The sequence below is a fragment of the Hyla sarda genome, chromosome 8, assembly GCF_029499605.1.
Source record: "Hyla sarda isolate aHylSar1 chromosome 8, aHylSar1.hap1, whole genome shotgun sequence".
NCBI lineage: Eukaryota > Metazoa > Chordata > Amphibia > Anura > Hylidae > Hyla > Hyla sarda.
Window position 1 is genome coordinate 200,210,926 of NC_079196.1, and position 19,019 is coordinate 200,229,944.

Genomic DNA, 19,019 nt, shown 5'->3' on the forward strand with positions numbered 1-19,019 from the left:
AAATTAAAGGGGTACTCCGACATCAGGTTACAAAAAATAAAATTATCTAGAGGTATGTTCAATTAGCACGGTATTCCGCAGTGTGAACTCCTAACAGTAGTGTGAATGGGTCTTCCGCGGACCCGTTCACACTGCGGAATTTCAGTGGTGGACAATTCTGACATTGAAATTGATCCGCGCAAAGAAAGAACATGTTCATTCCTTGCGCGGAAATCCATGACAACTGCATAACAATCAATGGTGATGGTGCAGTGCCGCACGTTCCTAACGCCAAAGTATTTCGGCAGCGGACCCCAGATGGAATCTCTGCTCGTGGAATTCTGCGAGCGGAGATTCCATTCACATTACACAGTGTGAACATTCTCTAATGCTGCAGAAGCATATAGCATTGCTTACCTGTCTGCCCCAGAACTAGCAAACTTCATTTGTTTTGGTGGGTGTCTTTTGTCTTGTACATCCTGGTTATGCAGTTGCTCAGTACTACAATTCCCAGAATGCATTGCTTCTACTCAGCTCTTCATCACAATCCTAACACCTTGTCTACTTTTCTCCCACAGTACTCCTGCCCAGATCTGTAGCAGGATATCTCATTTCACAGACTATCACACACGAGTGAGGTTGTATTCATTTCCTGTCTGCTCCTCTGCTTGTGACATTTGTTCAGCACAAGCCATGATAATATAAGAAAATAGAAATGTAATGTCTCAGAAGCATTTTGCATTGCTTACCTGTCTGCCCCAGTTTTCTCCCACAGTACTCCTGCTCACATCTGTTGCAGAACATCTCATTTTACAGACAATCACACACATCAGTGAGGTTGTCTCCATTCCCCGTCTACTCCTCTGCCCGTGGCATTGTTCAGAACAAGGCTTTAAAAAAATTAAAATCTAATGCTGTAGATGCATTGCTTACCTCTCAGCTCCAGTTTCGAATCCACCAAAAATCTGTTTGTTTTTGGGGTCTTTGTCCTTCCTGGTTAAGCAGTTTTTCAGCATTGCAATTCCCAGAATGCATTACTTTCCCTCAGCTTCTATATCTTGGGATGATAGTCTCATTTAAAGGGGTACTCCGGTGAAAAACTTTTTTTTTTTTTTTTAAGTCAACTGGTGCCAGAAAGTTAAACAGATTTGTAAATGACTTCTATTAAAAAATCTTAATCCTTCCTGTACTTATTAGCTGCTGAATACTGCAGTGGAAATTCTTTTCTTTTTGAAACACAGAACTGTCTATTTACATCACGAGCACAGTGCTCTCTGCTGACATCTCTGTCCATTTTAAGAACTGTCCAGAACAGCATATGTTTGCTATGGGGATTTCCTTTTACCCTGGACAGTTCCTAAAATGGACAGAGATGTCAGCAGAGAGCACTGTGGTCATGATGTCAGCAGAGAGCTCTGTGTTTCAAAAAGAAAAGAATTTCCTCTGTAGTATTCAGAAACTAATAAGTACAGGAAGGATTAAGATTTTTTAATAGAAGTAATTTACAAATCTGTTTAACTTTCTGGCACCAGTTGATTAAAAAAAAAAGTTTTTCACCAGAGTACCCCTTTAAGTACACTTTTCTGATACAGGAATACCCCTTTTAAATATTGCAAAAAATTAGAAATAAAGTTAAGATCTCTGATACACTGTAACTGTAAATGAGATTGGAGACCACTGACATATGTGATCATTTGTGTGATCAAGTATAATGGTTTATTCTATAAAATGACTGCCCCAGCTGTAGAGGTTATATTTGGCTGTCCGCGCATGCTGGGTTGTAGTTTTGCAACAGCTGGAGGCACCCTGGTTTGGAAACACTGGTCTCTGGAGGCCATCAGATTAGATGTAAGTAATGGTTTATGGCCATACCAATCCTTTGGTCTGACCCTAAGGAAGTCAGCCTGGTTACTAGGCAGGAGATACATTCCTTAGAAGAGCAGGATTGTTATTACTCATTTGCATATTTCTAATTTTATTCGGCATTATTGTTCTCATTCCTCTAATCCCTGCCCCAGTGGAGCTTCCCTACCACAGGCAGCGATTACTATAAAGCCTACTCTGTAATATCGCTTGTCGGGGAAGCTAAAGCTTCTGAAAAAGGAATGCCTAACCTCTGCACATATGGAGGCATGACACAGAGCTGGCCGGTACGACCAAATATGTGTATCACAGTATTTTTGTAACTTACAGCGGTTCCACGGTATATAACTGTGTTTCCCCCCCCCCCCCAAATCATGTGACCCGCGAGCGCTGTTCTGCTTCGCACCCCCCCCCCACAAACTAATTATCAGCCCAGTGCTGCGCTGTCCCCATCGGGGTAAATACTCACATATCACCCGCAAGCGCTGCCCTACTCGTCCTCCTGTTTATTGTGGCCGCCGGCGCTGACACTCTATACTGTACGCTGTATCCCTATGCCCGGGCTGCAAAAGATAAACAAAATAAACTTTAACGCACCCTCCTACGTCGGCCTCATGCTCTTCTTGGGGACTGGAATGTCGGAGAGCCGTCAGCCTATCACCGGCCGCAGCGATGTTCTGTCTCGGCCGGTGATTGGCTGAGCCCACTGTCATGTAAGAAGCCGGACGGCTCCTTACGTAACAGTGGGCTCAACCTATCACCGGCTGAGGGGGAACATCGCTGCGGCCGGTGATAGGCTGACGGCTCTCTGACGTTCCCGTCCCCAGGAAGCAGGTCCGGCCCAACGGGGAGAACGTAGGAGGGTGCGTTAAAGTTTATTTTGTTTATCTTTTGCAGCCCGGGCATAGGGATACAGCGTACAGTATAGAGTCTCAGCGCCGGCGGCCACAATAAACAGGAGGGCGAGGAGGGCAGCGCTTGTGGGCGACATGTGATTAGTTCCCTGATGGGGACAGCGCAGCACTGGGCTGAAAATGAATTGGGGGGATAGGGGCAGAACAGCGTTCGCGGATCACATATGATTAGTTCCCCGATGTGGGGACAGCGCAGCGCTGGGTTGATAATTCATTCCCGAGGGGGAGGGGCCCAACCAGTATTACGGTATGGGAAAAATTAATATTGTGCAGCACAAAAATGTTGGTATTCGGTATGAACCGGTATACTGCCCAGCACTAGCATGACAGTCAGCTGGGTCTCCAGAGTTGATGTAGATACAATATACTATGATCTGTATAAACATGTCTCTGCAGTATTTCTTCTTGCTGGAAGACTTGCACACTGTATTAGTGAAGACATAAACGATTCCTTTGTGCACTTTTTTTTAGTGTATCTCGTTTGCACTTTTTCTTGGCACTTACCGCTTGTACCAAGGTGTTCCAGGGCTGGATGTGCCCAGCTCAACGGCTGCAGGGCCTGACCTCATTGGGTGTTGGTGTCTCCCTAAGCGATGGCATGGGCACTATTTAACGCTTTACCTTTGTGGCACTCACCCTTTGAATCTCAGTCTTCTGTTAGTACGCCCTGAGTCTGTTCCCTTTCTATAACGTGGGACAACAGCGGCCGGGACCCGTGGCTAATAGCGCACGGCACTGATCGCGGTGCCTCGCGCTATTAACCCTTTAGACGCGGTGTTCAAGTTGATCGCCGCGTCTAAAGTGAAAGTAAACCACCCCCCGGCTAGCTCAGTGGGCTGTTCGGGACTGCCGCGCCGAAATCGCAGCATCCCAAGCAACTACAGGACACAAGGAGGGTCCCTACTTCCTCCTGTGTGTCCAATCGCCGAATGACTACTCAGATCCTGAGCTCCAGGCATGAGCAGTCAAGCGGCAGAATCATTGATCAATGTTATCCTAGGGGATAACATTGATCAATGTAAAAGATCAGTGTGTGCAGTGTTATAGTCGACCTATGGGGGCTATAACATTGCGTGAAAAAAAAAAGTTAATAAAGGTCATTTAACCCCTCCCCTAATAATAATAATAATGTTGAATCATCCCCCTTTTCCCATTTAAAAAAGAAAAAACCTGTGTAAATAAAAATAAACATATGTGGTATCGCCGCCTGCGGAAATGTCCGAATTATAAAAATATATAATTAATTAAACCACATGGTAAATGGCGTACACGCCAAATAATTCCCAAGTCCAAAATAGCGTGTTTTTGGTCACTTTTTATATCATGAAAAAATAAATAAAATGCAATCAAAAAGTCTGATCAATACAAATATGATACTGCTAAAAACTTCAGATCACTCCGTACGCGGAAAAACCCGTAGGGGTCAGAAGATAACAATTTTAAGCGTGTAAATTTTCCTGCATGTAGTTATGATTTTTTCCAGAAGTCCGACAATATCATAACCTACCGTATTTTCCGCCGTATAAGACGACCCCCAACTTTTACAGTTAAAATATAGAGTTTAGAATATACTCGCCATATAAGACTACCCCTCTAGGTACTACCCACATTAGGTTGGCAGTATAGTTCTCACCACATTAGGTTGGCAGTATAGTTCCCCCCACATTAGGTTGGCAGTATAGTTCCACCCACATTAGGTTGGCAGTATAGTTACCCCCACATTAGGTTGGCAGTATAGTTCCCCCACATTAGGTTGGCAGTATAGTTTCCCCCACATTAGGTTGTCAGCATAGTTCCCCCACATTAGGTTGGCAGTATAGTTTCCCCCACATTAGGTTGTCAGCATAGTTCCCCCACATTAGGTTGGCAGTATAGTTCCCCCACATTAGGTTGGCAGTATAGTTCTCCCCACATTAGGTTGGCAGTATAGTTCTCCCCACATTAGGTTGTCAGCATAGTTCCCCCACATTAGGTTGGCAGTATAGTTCCCCCACATTAGGTTGGCAGTATAGTTCCCCCACATTAGGTTGGCAGTATAGTTCCCCCACATTAGGTTGGCAGTATAGTTCCCCCACATTAGGTTGTCAGTATAGTTCCCCCACATTAGGTTGGCAGTATAGTTCCCCCACATTAGGTTGGCAGTATAGTTCCTTGCACATTAGGTTGGCAGTATAGTTTCCCCCACATTAGGTTGGCAGTATAGTCCCCCCCACATTAGGTTGTAGTTCCCCTATATTAGGTTGGCTGTATAGTCCCCCCCCCCCACATTAGGTTGTAGTTCCCCCACATTAGGTTGGCAGTATAGTTCCCCCACATTAGGTTGGCAGTATATTCCCCCCCCCCCATTGGGTTGGCAGTATAGTCCCCCCCCCCCACACATTTGGTAGGCAGCTGCCCCCCACAGACATACAGCCTTCAGCCATATACAGTGTATGGCTGGAGGCTGTATGCCTGTGTACTGCCCCACTTCAGTGCTCCGACCACCGCTCCTCCGGTCCAGGGTCATGATCTACTGCTATGGCCTATAGGGGTGGGTGCTACAGCCGGTATACTGGCTTGAAGAAGTGCAGTTTAGCGTGAAACAGCCTGTTCCGGTTTGCCCCTGCCTCCGCCGCCGCACCCACCTGCACTTTTTAGATGACTGAATAAAACGGCGTTGGATGGTGAGTGCCGTCTCATTCTTTCCTCGTTCCTAAGTTGTCATACATTTGCATGTTATGTTTAACTCTAAGGGTTTTCCCATCTCGTCCTCTCGTGGTTGTTGCTTCTTTGTTGACTATGCAATTTATATCTCGCTGTAGCATATCCATGTACAATCTATTTTAGGTACAGAAGACATTGTAGACATGGTGGGAGTTATAGTTGTGCAACAGCTGGAGGCATCCTGGTTAAACTCTCATGGACATTGCATGGCTGTGTTTTGGGGTTCGGAAGTAATAACTGTTGGCCAAATAAGTGTTAGGTTACATCAGTGTTTCCCAAGCAGGGTGCCTCCAGATGTTGCAAAACTACAACTCCCAGCATGCCCGGACAGCCAAAGGCTGTCCGGGCATGCTGGGAGTTGTAGTTTTGCAACAGCTGGAGGCACTCTGGTTAAGAAACACTTGGTTAAATGAACACAACAAGCAAAACAGACACACTATGCCTAGTACAGGACCCAAGGGGGCAATACATGAAAGATTCAAAGAGCACCAATGAGACAGTCCCTGTGTCAGGCCCCGCCTCCGCAGAACCTTCACTGGGATAACATTGTGAATTACTCTTTGCTGGGAGCACTGCTTTAATTTGTAGATGCAGCATTACACGGGGAGAACGATTTGTCAGCTTTTTTGGTGTCAGGGTGGCTTGTAAATCATTACATTCCCCCTGTAAATAAATGCTGAATGTGCTGGCGCTCTATAAATAAAGAGTAAGAAGCAGATAATCCCAGACAGAATAAAATATTGGCATCTTACAGAACTGCTGGAAGCTTCAATTTAATTACTGCATTATCCCAGCCATTTGGAGGGTTATGTCTTGCTGCCGTCCATAGAGAGCCAACTAATTTGGAACTTCCAGCTTCCCAGCCAATTTTCGGTGTCTTCTAATATGTACTTGTATCTGTATGAAGGGCGAAGCTCGAGTGAAGTATTACAAGTATATGCATGAACGGGCTTGGATGTAATTTTTGGGCACTCTCGCCCTATGTTGTCTTGATTATGTTTTTGTTCTCTATGCCCTGAAGGGGAAATGTAATTTTTGGAAGATTTCATCTAGATCTTATATACTAAAATCCCCCTATTTGTAAACCTCCGATCACAGACTGTAATGTATTGTTGTTTGACTTTGCTTCATTATGGAGCGGAATGTTAGTGTAGCATGTGGTATAATGTATAGCTTAGGGAACCTGTGCTGTATATTTAACTCTCATGCTTTTGCATGATTCTGGGCCCCTGGCTATTAAATATATTGGGGGCTTGCAGTTCCTTCCTTCTCTTTATCTTCTCCAGCAGTGATCTCCAAATTGCGGACCTCCAGCTGTTGCAAAACTACAACTCCCAGCATGCCCAGGCAACCTTCTAGTTGGTAACCCATGTTGAAGGTTGTGCGGGCATGCTGCAAGTTGTAGTTTGGCAACATCTGAAGGGCTGCAGTTTGAAGACCACTTTTCTATACTTTAAACTTTTAAAGCAACGTTTCCCAAACTACAACTCCCAAAGGCTGTTCAGACATGTTGGGAGTTGTAGTTTAGCAACAGCTGGAGGCACACTGGTTGGGAAACAATGTCTAAGGCCAAGTTCACACAGCAAAATTTCCAAGTGGAATCCGACAGAAAAATTCCAATGGGAAATTCTGTTGCCGCAGAATCTCATTGTTTTCAATAGGATTCTGCTGCACTGTACACTGGCGGCATCATATAGCAGGAATATTCCAGTTCTAGCCTCCGTGGAAAGAATTGACATCTCAATTCAATTCAATTAGCTCAGAAAGGCATTGCCGTCTATGGTGATGAGACATTCCCGGGCGGTCCACTGTCTGTGAATTTTCTGGGTAGATATTCCATTTTGTGAACGTAGCCTTAAAGGGTTTATCCACCATAAGGTGATTTTAGTATGTACCTGGCAGACAGTAATGGACATGCTTAGGAAGGATCTGCCCTTGTCTTGGGGCTAAATGGCTATGTCAGGAGATTACCATAACACCTTGGCTAGCTATCTGTGAACTGGTATTTCCTGTTTGATTTTTCTTTTTTTTTTACTACAAATCCCACAATTCCATTTTCCTCCCTCCCTCCCTCCCTCAGCCACACCACCCATTGAAAAATAAATGAGCTGCATCCATTCAAAAGACCTGTAGTTTTCAATCAGGGTGCATACAGCTGTTGCATTAGTTGCAGATTGATCTCTCTCCCACCAAGCGATCCCTCCACCCATTGAAGCAGACAGGCTCCCTGTCATCAGCTGACTAGTGATGTCAGGTCTCGGCCGCACTGCAACCTGGGAAAAATCTGAGACAGCAGTCATTTTGTATACTGATAAAAATAAATATTGGGGTGAAAATCACATAAGAATTGTGAGAAAACCGTCACACACAGGTACAGACACTATATTATGGACTACAGTAACTTTACAGCCCCTCTAGCATAGTCAAATAATGTATATGTAAGAACAGAGAAGACCGTCTTCTTTTTGAGGGCCTTGGCTTTTGATAAGCTGAACACCTTAGCATTCAGCTTCTCAGTTGCCCAAGCAGCCAATGTATATCGACACGAAAAATCCAGCATACTGGGTCAAATGGTCTCTTGAAAGCTTGGGATTTATCATGTTATCCGTCTGTCGGACAATTAACATCGCCACCCTGTCCTCAGGTTGTGTGTGGTATTACAACCTGGCTCCATTCATTTCAATGTATTTGAGCTGCAACACCACACACAACCTGAGGACAGGGGTGGTGCTGTTTTTTTTTTTTTTTTTTAAATCAGTTTTGTCCTGGATAAGGCTGTCCATTATGACCCACATGTATCTCTTTACTGTGGCAGCATTGGTCACAAGACCTGAATTAATCCGTATGTTCCATAAAAACTAGAGTTTTGTGTACTAGTATAAGGTTCTTAAGATTTATTTAAAAAAACATGTATATAAAATTGTCTATTGTTGGGTCATTTATCTAAAAAAACAAACATCAATTTAATTGAATAAATGTAAAAATGTGATACAAGTGTTATTTTTTCTCCGACATCAGGTCCCTGGATAGAAAGTTGCAGAGACCAGTTCTTGGGAAGTCTCTGACTCTTCCCAGCATCCCTCAGTCTCCAGTGCTGACCCGGGTCCCGCAGCTTCAGGAATCGGTCACTCGACTTCCTTCAATATGTTCAACAAGTGCAGACACCTTAACTTCCTGCAAGTTACCACCGGGTATGTTCTCTGGCACTGAACCTGAATCAAGGAAAAACGGGTACACTGTCTTAAGCCCATTACTGGGCCTGAGGGGGCGGACTATGACACAATATTCTCTCTTTGGGGTTCTGACGCCATGTGTCATGCTCCGCGACCTAGGCCCATCACTAGGCTAAAGACAGTGTCCTGTGTTCTAAAGTGTTCCTTTAATTATTGTTTTCTCACTGTTTGAAGATAAGATGCATGCTTAAAGAAGCACTCCGGGTTTTGTTTAGTTCTTTTTGCACATATCATGCACACTCACTATCACTAGTACTTCAGCCCCATCTATTTCATTGGAGTGCAGCTGTATCTGTGTTTTTTTTTTACTGTAACTTGGTCATGCGATCACCACTTTGACCCACAGAAAATCACAGTGCTTAAAGGAAATGTCTCATATTTAAAATTATAGAAAAATGTTTACATCGCAGGCGGTCCAACCACTGGGGCCCCCCGCGATCTCCTGTTCGGAGCCCTGGCTCTCAAAGTCGGGGGCCGACACGCCCCCTCCATATATGTCTATGGGAGAGCCCAAAGATAGCCAAACGGCCGGTGCGGGCTGCTCCCGGGGAGAGCCGGGGCTCCAAACTGGAGATCGCGGGGGGCCCCAGCGGTTGGACCCCCCCTCAATCTAAAAAATTCTGTGGATAGGGGATACGTTTTCCTGTAATTTTAAGTATGAGACCTCTCCTTTAATGTGTCACAGCAGGATGTCAGTTATGGGTTCGGACTTCCTGTGTTCCCACATTTCATTTCTTGCAGCAGTTTTACTGTTTTTGCCATGATTTTCCTAAAATCGCAGCAAAAAGGTGCTATTTTAGCACATGTGTGCAAATTTCAGTTAAAATTAAAATTTGTCTTGTGATTTGCACAATTGTGGTAAATTTTCACTGCAATTTTGGTAAATCACAGTAATCAAATCCAACATGCCTGATCTTTCTTTCATCATTAATCTTCCGACATTATCTAAAGTCGGGGAAAAGTCAGAAAAATCCCAAACATTTTAGAACAGTGGTCTCCAAACTGTGGCCCTCTAACTTTGCAATATCTACAGTAGATGGAGGTCCACAGTTGGAAGACCACTGCTTTAGTCATCTGGTACAGCCAAATTTGGTGGGTTGAACAGCTTTTACTGAAGTGTATTGGGATTTTTTATTTATTTTTTATTTTATTTTATTGAAGAGTAAAATAAGAACACTACTACAATCTTTGTGAACAGGCAAAGCAGGGGAGCAAAACAATGTCCAATATATTCAGATTAAAACCAGGCATTCTCCAGTTATAGGACTACAACAGCAGCATATAGACAAATGAAAGGTACATGAGGTGAATAGGCATAATAACACTGATACTGGAACATATATGAATAGTTCCCAATGGGAAATATGAGACATAGTCATTGTAGGCAAGGACATAGAGATGGGATGTGGCGACCATTGACGAGCAGAACATATGAAGACAATGGTAGGGACCCACGTATTACCATCTGTACATTACCAGGAGGGCGATCATCACTTCTCAGGAAGCGTGCCACCAGGGCATCTCTAGCAGCACTGAATGGAGGGGCTGTGTATTGTGTAAGTAAAGATGAGCACCCTGCTCAAAGGGTATAATAGAGTTCACTAGCTGTTTCTACCCAGACAAGGTAGGACGCCTAGGATCCGTCCAGCTTAAAGGGGTTTTCCAGGAAAAGACTTATATATCAACTGGCTCCAGAAAGTTAAACAGATTTGTAAATTACTTCTATTAAAAATATTAATCCTTCCAATAATTATCAGCTGCTGAAGTTGAGTTGTTCTTTTCTGTCTGGCAATAGTGCTCTCTGCTGACATCTCTGCTTGTCTTAGGAACTGCACAGAGTAGAAGAGGTTTGCTATGGGGATTTGCTTCTACTCTGGACAGTTCCCGAGACAGGTGTCATCAGAGAGCACTTAGACAGAAAAGAACAACTCAACTACAGCATCTCATAAGTACTAAAAGGATTAAGATTTTTTAATAGAAGTAATTTTACAAATCTGTTTAACTTTCTGGAGCCAGTTGAGATATAAATAGATATATGTTTTTTTCTGGATTACTCCTTTAGGCTAAGTTCCTACATGGTTTTTTGTCATGCATTTTTTGGTTTGAAAAAAACACCTGAAAAAACGCCAGTGCTATTTCCTGCGTCAGGTGTTTTTTCAGGTGTTTTTTCATTTGTGTAGAAATTGCATTTTTGGCCCCTTTGGCAGTAGTGATGGAAAAAAAATTTATTTAAAGGGGTTATCCAGGAAAAACCTTTTTTTTAATATATATATCAACTGGCTTCAGAAAGTTAAACAGATTTGTAAATTACTTCTATTAAAAAATCTTAATCCTTTCAGTACTTATGAGCTTCTGAAGTTAAGGTTGTTCTTTTCTGTCTAAATGCTCTCTGATGACACCTGTTTCGGGAAACGCCCAGTTTAGAAGAGGTTTGCTATGGGGATTTGCTTCTAAACTGGACAGTTCCCGAGACACGTGTCATCAGAGAGCACTTAGACAGAAATTCATAAAAATGTTGTTATAAAAAAGATAAATTTCGTTAAATACAATTTTTTTCATAACTACTGTATTTTTTTAATTATTATAATTTTTTTAATGGTACCCTATGAAATTTTATTAAAAAAGGACTCTCCATCACTTTTTTGGATCGCTAAAGTCCAAAAGAGAATAAAAAACGTCTGAAAAAAACGCCAAAGTTAAAACCCAGCGTTTTTCTTGGCGTTTTTTTGCTCCCATAGACTTCTATGGGAGAAAAATGCCACAATTTCAGGAGAAAAAAACACCAGTGGCTCAACATGCTGCGATTAAGCAAAGCCACCAAGGAGCTGAAAAACGCCAAAAAAGAGTGAAAAAACACCAAACTGAAAAATGCCAAGTGGAAAAAGAATTTAGCGATTTCTCATTGATTTACAGCTAACATCTGGCTGCAGCGTTTTTTGGCCGAAAAAACGCCATGCGGCCGAACTGGCGTTTTTCTTGGTGTTTAAAAAAAAAACAAAAAAATAAAAAAAACAAGTAGAAACTTAGCCTTAAGGTGACGGCCTTCCACGCCACAATTAGAGTTTCCCTAAGGTGGTCTTTCCCAACTAGGGTGCCTCCAGCTGTTGCAAAACTACAATTCCCAGCATGTTTTGGGCTGAAGTGTTTTGCTGGGAATTGTAGTTTTGCAACAGCTGGAGGCACCCTGGTTGGGAAACACTGCCCTAAGGAATATCATGGTGTGGTGGGGCCAAATCCAGGATGCTGGAGAGACAAGGGGGTGGTTCTAATGAGACCGACATGGAAAGGACAGAAGACAACAGTGAGATCACTTCACCCCAAAATAAAGGAATATAGGGACAGGACCACATGAGAGGCCAAAATCCACCCTGGGGGTGTAGCACTGATGACAGGCATCTTTTGTCCGCCTACTCATGTGGGATAATCGGACAGACGTAAGAAAGCTGCCATGTATACAATTGGATCATTTTGTGTATCTGAAACTTCAGACAAACTCTTTAAAGGACCTCGTACATTTTAAAGAAAAGTCTCCCAAATCCCCCAATATAGGAGGGACCAGCTGACTGTGTATAGGAGTCTCTCCACTTTTCCTCCCCGAAAAGGAAAAGAAGAATTGGACTTTTGTTCTCCCTGGTGGCTTTCTCTCTTCTCCCTATTAAAAACACATGCACCCTTAGCCAAGCCGAGTGTGCATGTGTATGGACGATGGATCAGGAGGAAAAGCTGTTAGCCATTTGAGCGGTCACCTGACAGTTATTGAAGCTTTTTAAGCTGCTTTGATTTTTACATTTTGGAGAGATTTCTCTCTTAGGCTGCATTCACACCACGTTTTTGCAGTACGGTTCCCGTATCAGGTTTTTGATGAAAAACTGATTCCTCAAAACCGGACTAAACTGTATCAAAACGTGTGTACAAATATCAACCCGTATACAATTATAAACCATATACGGTTTGAAAAATGGTGTCCGGTTGCATCCGTTTTTTAAGAAAAAAACGTATACGTTTTTAACTTTTCACTCCATTTTGAATAAAGTTTCACTTGTTTGATTGAAATTCCAAGAAAAAAACTGTGCAAAGTCTAAAAACGTATGGTGAAAGCCGGATGGAACCGTACGCACATACAGTTCTGTATGGATCCCATTGACTCCCATGTTAAAAAAAAAACGTATATGGTTTAATAGAGTTTTTCACCCGGACCAAAAACTGTGGAAGGCTATGGTTTTGGGTACGGGAAAAAAGACTGACAAAACAGGATACAAAATGGACACAACCTGATGCATCGTTTGGCATACGGTTTCCAATGGAGAGTCAATGCATACGGTTATCAATATCAATTTTCAGATTGAAAACGTATACGGGAACTGTATTGCGAAAACGTGGTGTGAATGCAGCCTAACTTGGCTCTATAGTCCATCTGATTTAGAAAAGGAAAAACGTGTCGCCAAAGTAATGTAAGCGAGAGATCTGAAGATGTTCCAAAAATGCATTCATAAAAAATAGACATATGGACGGAACCTCGGGGGACAATGAACTTCAGTTCTGCTGAAGCGAAAACGCTGGGCGCTGACCCTTGTTCTACAAGTAAGAGTCTGGGGCTGGCTGCGTTCCCTGCACTCCTTGACATCACATCTGTGACTGGAGAAGACGTGTGCTGAAAGCTGCCAGAGCTGCTTCTGTTCTCAGCTGAAACAGGCAAATGTTTTGTCAAGTGAAGCTTTGTCACAGACACCGAGATCCTGCGTGCGGGCGCTGTGCGCCACTCTGTGATCCGCTCTCGTCTTCTTTTATCCTTTACATTGAATGACTGCATTGCTTCTCAAAGGGGCTGTCACATGAAGACTACTCCTGTCCATATGTCAGCGTTTCCCAACCAGGGTGCCTCCGGCTGTTGCAAAACTACAACTTCCAGCATGCCCGGACAGCCAACGGCTGTCCGGGCATGCTGGGAGTTGTAGTTTTGCAACAGCCGGAAGCACCCTGGTTGAGAAACACTGCCGTATGTCCTATTATCAACCAAGTGAAAACAGGGTCCTTACTGCTGCTAGTGGATTCATGAATTCAACCCAGTACAAAGTATGGGAGTAAAAACATTTAGTAGATCTGGACAACGCGTTTTGGCGCTCCTGTGCCTTCCTCAGGTCCACTAGTTAAAGGGGTATTCCAGGATTTTTTTTTATTTGACTATGCTACAGGGGCTGTAAAGTTAGTGTAGTTCATAATATAGTGTCTGTACCTGTGTGTGACGGTTTTGTCACAATTCCGGGATTTTCACTCCAATATTTATTTTTACCAGCATACAAAATGACTGTTGTCTCAGATTTTTCCCAGCTTGCAATGCGGCCGAGACCTGACATCACTAGTCAGCTAATGACAGGGAGCCTGTCTGCTTCAATGGGTGGAGGGATCGCTTGGTGGGAGAGAGATCAATCTGCAACTAATGCAACAGCTGTAGGCACCCTGATTGAAAACCACAGGTCTTTTGAATGGATGCAGCTCATTTATGTTTCAATGGCTGGGGTGGCTGAGGAAAATGGAATTATGGGATTTGTAGGCAAAGAAGAAAACTCAAACAGGAAATACCAGTTCACACAAAGCTTGCCACAGTGTTACGGTAATCTCACAACATAGCCATTTAGCCCCAAGGCAAGCGCAGATCCTTCCTAAGCATGTCCATTACTGTCTGCCAGGAACGTACTAAAATCACCTTATGGTGGAAAACCCCTTTAATACCTTCCGAAGTGGATTTGCACCTCTGACACCAATTGGACCAGGGAATGACGAGACGTGCTGTCCTAATACACTACAATAAATGTTTCCACTTTGGTGCTTCCTCTGTGTTGAATTCATAAATCAAATAGTAGCATGGCCGGTGTAAAGACCCTGTGGTCACTTTCTGAACCAGCCACCCTATGGTCCTTGGATAGGGTCCCCTTGGCAGCAAGCTGCTAACATATTATGGCTCAATATAGCGTTGTGCCTATCAGTAGCATAACCACATTAGATCAGTAGACACCTGTGGTGATGGGGTGGCCAGACCACTATGCAAGGGAGTGCCCCTTTGCTTTTTTTATTTATTTATTTTTTATTTTTTTATAAATATTTTTGTCCTGTTATGTAATATAGACATGAGAAGGGGAGTCCCTTGATCAAGGGCTTCCTGTATGAACCACAGTAGGGAGGTGCTCTATGAGTTCTAGCCATCCTTATAGTAGGCTGGGTTCACACCACGTTTCGTTAAATACGGTTACCGAATACGGCTGGGAGGAGGGGGGCGGGGCTTAATCGCGGTGCCCGCACTCAGCCGTATTCGGGAACCGTATTTAATGTATGTCTATGAGCCGACCAGAGTGAACCGCAGCCTCCGGTCGGCTTCGTTTTCGGACGTATGCGGTTTCCCGACCGCAGGCAAAAACGTGGTGTGAACCCAGCCTTACTCAATATAATATTAAAGGGGTATGTTAGGATTCGGCTAGCTGGATGTGGATCCTCTGTGTCAGCGAGGGATTGGCGTGGACTGTGTCGGTGGTCCGGTTCTAGGTTGCTACTGGTTTTCACCAGAGCCCGCCGCAAAGCGGGATGGTCTTGCTGCGGCAGTAGCAACCAGGTCGTATCCACCGGCAACGGCTCAACCTCGCTGACTGCTGAGAAGGCGTGGGACAGAAGGACTAGGCAGAGGCAAGTTCAGACGTAGCAGAAGGTCGGGGCAGGCGGCAAGGTTCGTAGTCAATAGCAATAGCAGAAGGTCTGGAACACAGGCTTTGGACAACACTAAACGCTTTCTCTGGCACAAGGCAACAAGATCCGGCAAGGAAGGGAAGGGGAAGTGAGGTTATATACACAGGGAGCAGGTGGAAGCTAATTAGACTGATTGGGCCAGGCACCAATCACTGGTGCACTGGCCCTTTAAATCTCAGAGAGCTGGCGCGCGCGCGCCAGAACATGACAGCCGGGGACCGGGACGGGTAAGTGGCTTGGGATGCGATTCGCGAGCGGGCGCGTCCCGCTATGCGAATCGCATCTCCATCGCGAATGTCAGTGCAGCGCTCCCGGTCAGCGGGTCTGACCGGGGCGCTGCAGAAAGGAGAACGCCGCGAGCGCTTCGGGGAGGAGCAGGGACCCGGAGCGCTCGGCGTAACAGAGTACTCCGGTGGAAAACATTTTTTTTTTAAAGCAACTGGTGCCAGAAAGTTAAACAGATTTGTAAATGACTTCTATTAAAAAATCTTTACCCTTCCAGTACTTTTTAGCAGCTGTATGCTACAGAGGAAATTCTTTTCTTTTTGAATTTCTTTTTTTGTCTTGTCCACAGTGCTCTCTGCTGACACCTGATGCCCGTATCAGGAACTGTCCAGAGCAGGAGAAAATCCCCATAGCAAACCTATCCTGCTCTGGACAGTTCCTGACACGGACATCAGGTGTCAGCAGAAATCACTGTGGACAAGACAAAAAAGAAATTCAAAAAGAAAAGAATTTCCTCTGGAGCATATGCAACTAATAAGTACTGAAAGGATTAAGATTTTGAAATAGAAGTAATTTACAAATCTTTCTGGCACCAGTTCATTTAAAATAAAAAAAAGTTTTCCACCGGAGTACCCCTTTAAATCTACTGCAGGGGAAATTCCTGGCTAGCAATGGTTTACAGGGGTATTCCCTACTCACAAAGTTATCCCCCTACCCACAGAATAGGGAATAACATGTTGATCCACCCCACAATATAAAGCATTGAAGCAAAACTGTCCCCCAAATGAATCGAGCGCACCACTAGAGCAGCCAGTGCTCCATTCATTCTCTATGTGCCTGAATATTGCTGAGCTCTGTGGTTGTGATCAGTGGTCGGACACACACTAAATTATTATACCCAGTCCTGTGGATAGGGGATAACTTGTGAGTTGGGAATACCCCTTAACCCCTTAAGGACCGGGGTTTTTTCCGTTTTTGCATTTTCGTTTTTTGCTCCTTGCCTTTAAAAAATCATAACTCTTTCAATTTTGCACCTAAAAATCCATGTGATGGCTTATTTTTTGCGCCACCAATTCTACTTTGTAATGACGTCAGTCATTGTGCCCAAAAATCTACAGTGAAACGGAAAAAAAAAATCATTGTGCGACAAAATTGGAAAAAAAAACGCAGTTTTGTAACTTTTGGGGGCTTCCGTTTCTACGTAGTACATTTTTCGGTAAAAATGACACCTTATCTTTATTCTGTAGGTCCATACGATTAAAATGATACCCTACTTATATAGGTTTGATTTTGTCGGACTTCTGGAAAAAATCATAACTACATGCAGGAAAATGTATACGTTTAAAATTGTCATTTTCTGACCCCTAAAACTTTTTTATTTTTCCGTGTATGGGGCGGTATGAGGGCTCATTTTTTGCGCCGTGATCTGAAGTTTTTAACGGTACCATTTTTGCATTGATAGGACTTATTGATCGATTGATGATATAAAAAGTGACCAAAAATGCACTATTTTGGACTTTGGAATTTTTTTGCGCGCACGCCATTGACCGAGCGGTTTAATTAATGATATATTTTTATAATTTGCCTGGATCTCAGGCACTGAGCAGTCATTCGGCGATCGGACAGCGAGGAGGCAGGTAGGGTCCCTCCCGCTGTCCTGTAAGCTGTTCGGGATGCCGCGATTTTGCCGTGGCTATCCCGAACAGCCCGACTGAGCTAGCCGGCAACTTTCACTTTTAGCCGCGATCGGCGCTGCGCGCTATTAGAGGCGTGTCCCGGCTTCACTATGACGCTTGGCCCACCGTGATATGACGCGGGGTTACTGTGTAACCCCGCGTTATATCAGGAGAGCAGGACCAAGGACGTACCGGTACGTCCTTGGTCCTTAAGGGGTTAAAGGGGTATTCCAGGCAAAACCTTTTTTTAAATATATTAACTGGCTCCGGAAAGTTAAACAGATTTGTAAATTACTTCTATTAAAAAATCTTAATCCTTTCAATAGTTATTAGCTTCTGAAGTTTTCTGTCTAACTGCTCAATGATGATACAAAACAGCAATCGCCAATGGCAAACGATCATACGCTATAACTAAGTTAAATACACAGCGAAACGGCGTATATAGATCAATGTATCAAAAAAACTTTATTGAACAAATAAAACAGACATTTAAAATCGCATAAAAATTACACACATGATATATATATAGCCCTTGTAATGGGCATATCCAACCGGGGACAACCAAGGGGAAAGAGAAAAGGAGGTCAAGATAGTGTGACACCCCGGAAGAAGTCTGGTGACGAAACGTCGGGTGCAGGAGGTCCAATTACTGTCTCCACTAGGCAAGTTATTATATTACATATTCTCATTTTCAGTGTTAGGCAGCGGCCTTTGCCCCTATTGGCACTTTTTCACAATAGAGGGCAACCTATTAAAGGTGCCTACTGTTTATTGCACCTTATTGTCTAATGTTTACAATACATTGGCTCAATACATGGCCAGAACTTGCTGCTGTACACTATCTTGACCTCCTTTTCTCTTTCCCCTTGGTTGTCCCCGGTTGGATATGCCCATTACAAGGGCTATATATATATATCATGTGTGTAATTTTTATGCGATTTTAAATGTCTGTTTTATTTGTTCAATAAAGTTTTTTTGATACATTGATCTATATACGCTGTTTCGCTGTGTATTTTGCTCAATGATGATGTCACGTCCCGGAAGCTGTGCATGATGGGAGAATATCCCCATAGGAACTGCACAGCTCCCGGGACGTGAGTCATCAGAGAGCAGTTAGACAGAAAACAACAACTCAACTTCAGAAGCTAATAACTATTGGAAGGATTAAGATTTTTTAATAGAAGTAATTTACAAAGCTGTTAAACTTTCCGGAGCCAGTTGATATATAAAAAAAAGTTTTGGCCTGGAATACCCCTTTAAGGGTCTATTTACACGTACAGTATTCTCCGCAGATTTGATGCACAGGATTTCAAGCTGTGTTCAGTTTACACTGAAATCTGCAGCAGAAAATCCTGCGCATCAAATCTGCATGTGTGAATAGACCCTTAAGGGGTACTCCGGTGAAAAACTTATTTTTTTTAATTTTTTTTTATCAACTGGTGCCAGAAAGTTAAACAGTTTTGTAAATTACTTCTATAAAAAAAATCGTAATCCTTCCACTATGTATTACCTGCTGAATACTAGAGAGGAAATTATTTTCTTTTTGAAACACAGAGCTCTCTGCTGACATCACGAGCACAGTGCTCTCTGCTGACATCTCTGTCCATTTTCGGAACTGTCCAGAGCAGCATATGTTTGCTATGGGGATTTTCTCCTAATATGGACAGTTCTTAAAATGGACAGAGATGTCA

The 19,019-nt window shown here is 43.5% G+C and overlaps 1 protein-coding gene across 11 annotated transcripts in view; it reads left to right on the forward strand.

Annotated features, from left to right (window-relative positions):
* The window catches only part of LOC130283916 (ankyrin repeat and fibronectin type-III domain-containing protein 1-like), a 443,479-nt gene that overhangs the window by 121,524 nt on the left and 302,936 nt on the right, over positions 1-19,019 (forward strand). For all 11 annotated transcript variants that reach the window (XM_056533657.1, XM_056533658.1, XM_056533660.1 and 8 more), the window contains one exon: positions 8,478-8,650. In XM_056533657.1, the coding sequence (XP_056389632.1) occupies positions 8,478-8,650 (173 nt within the window). The remainder of the gene's footprint in view (positions 1-8,477; positions 8,651-19,019) is intronic.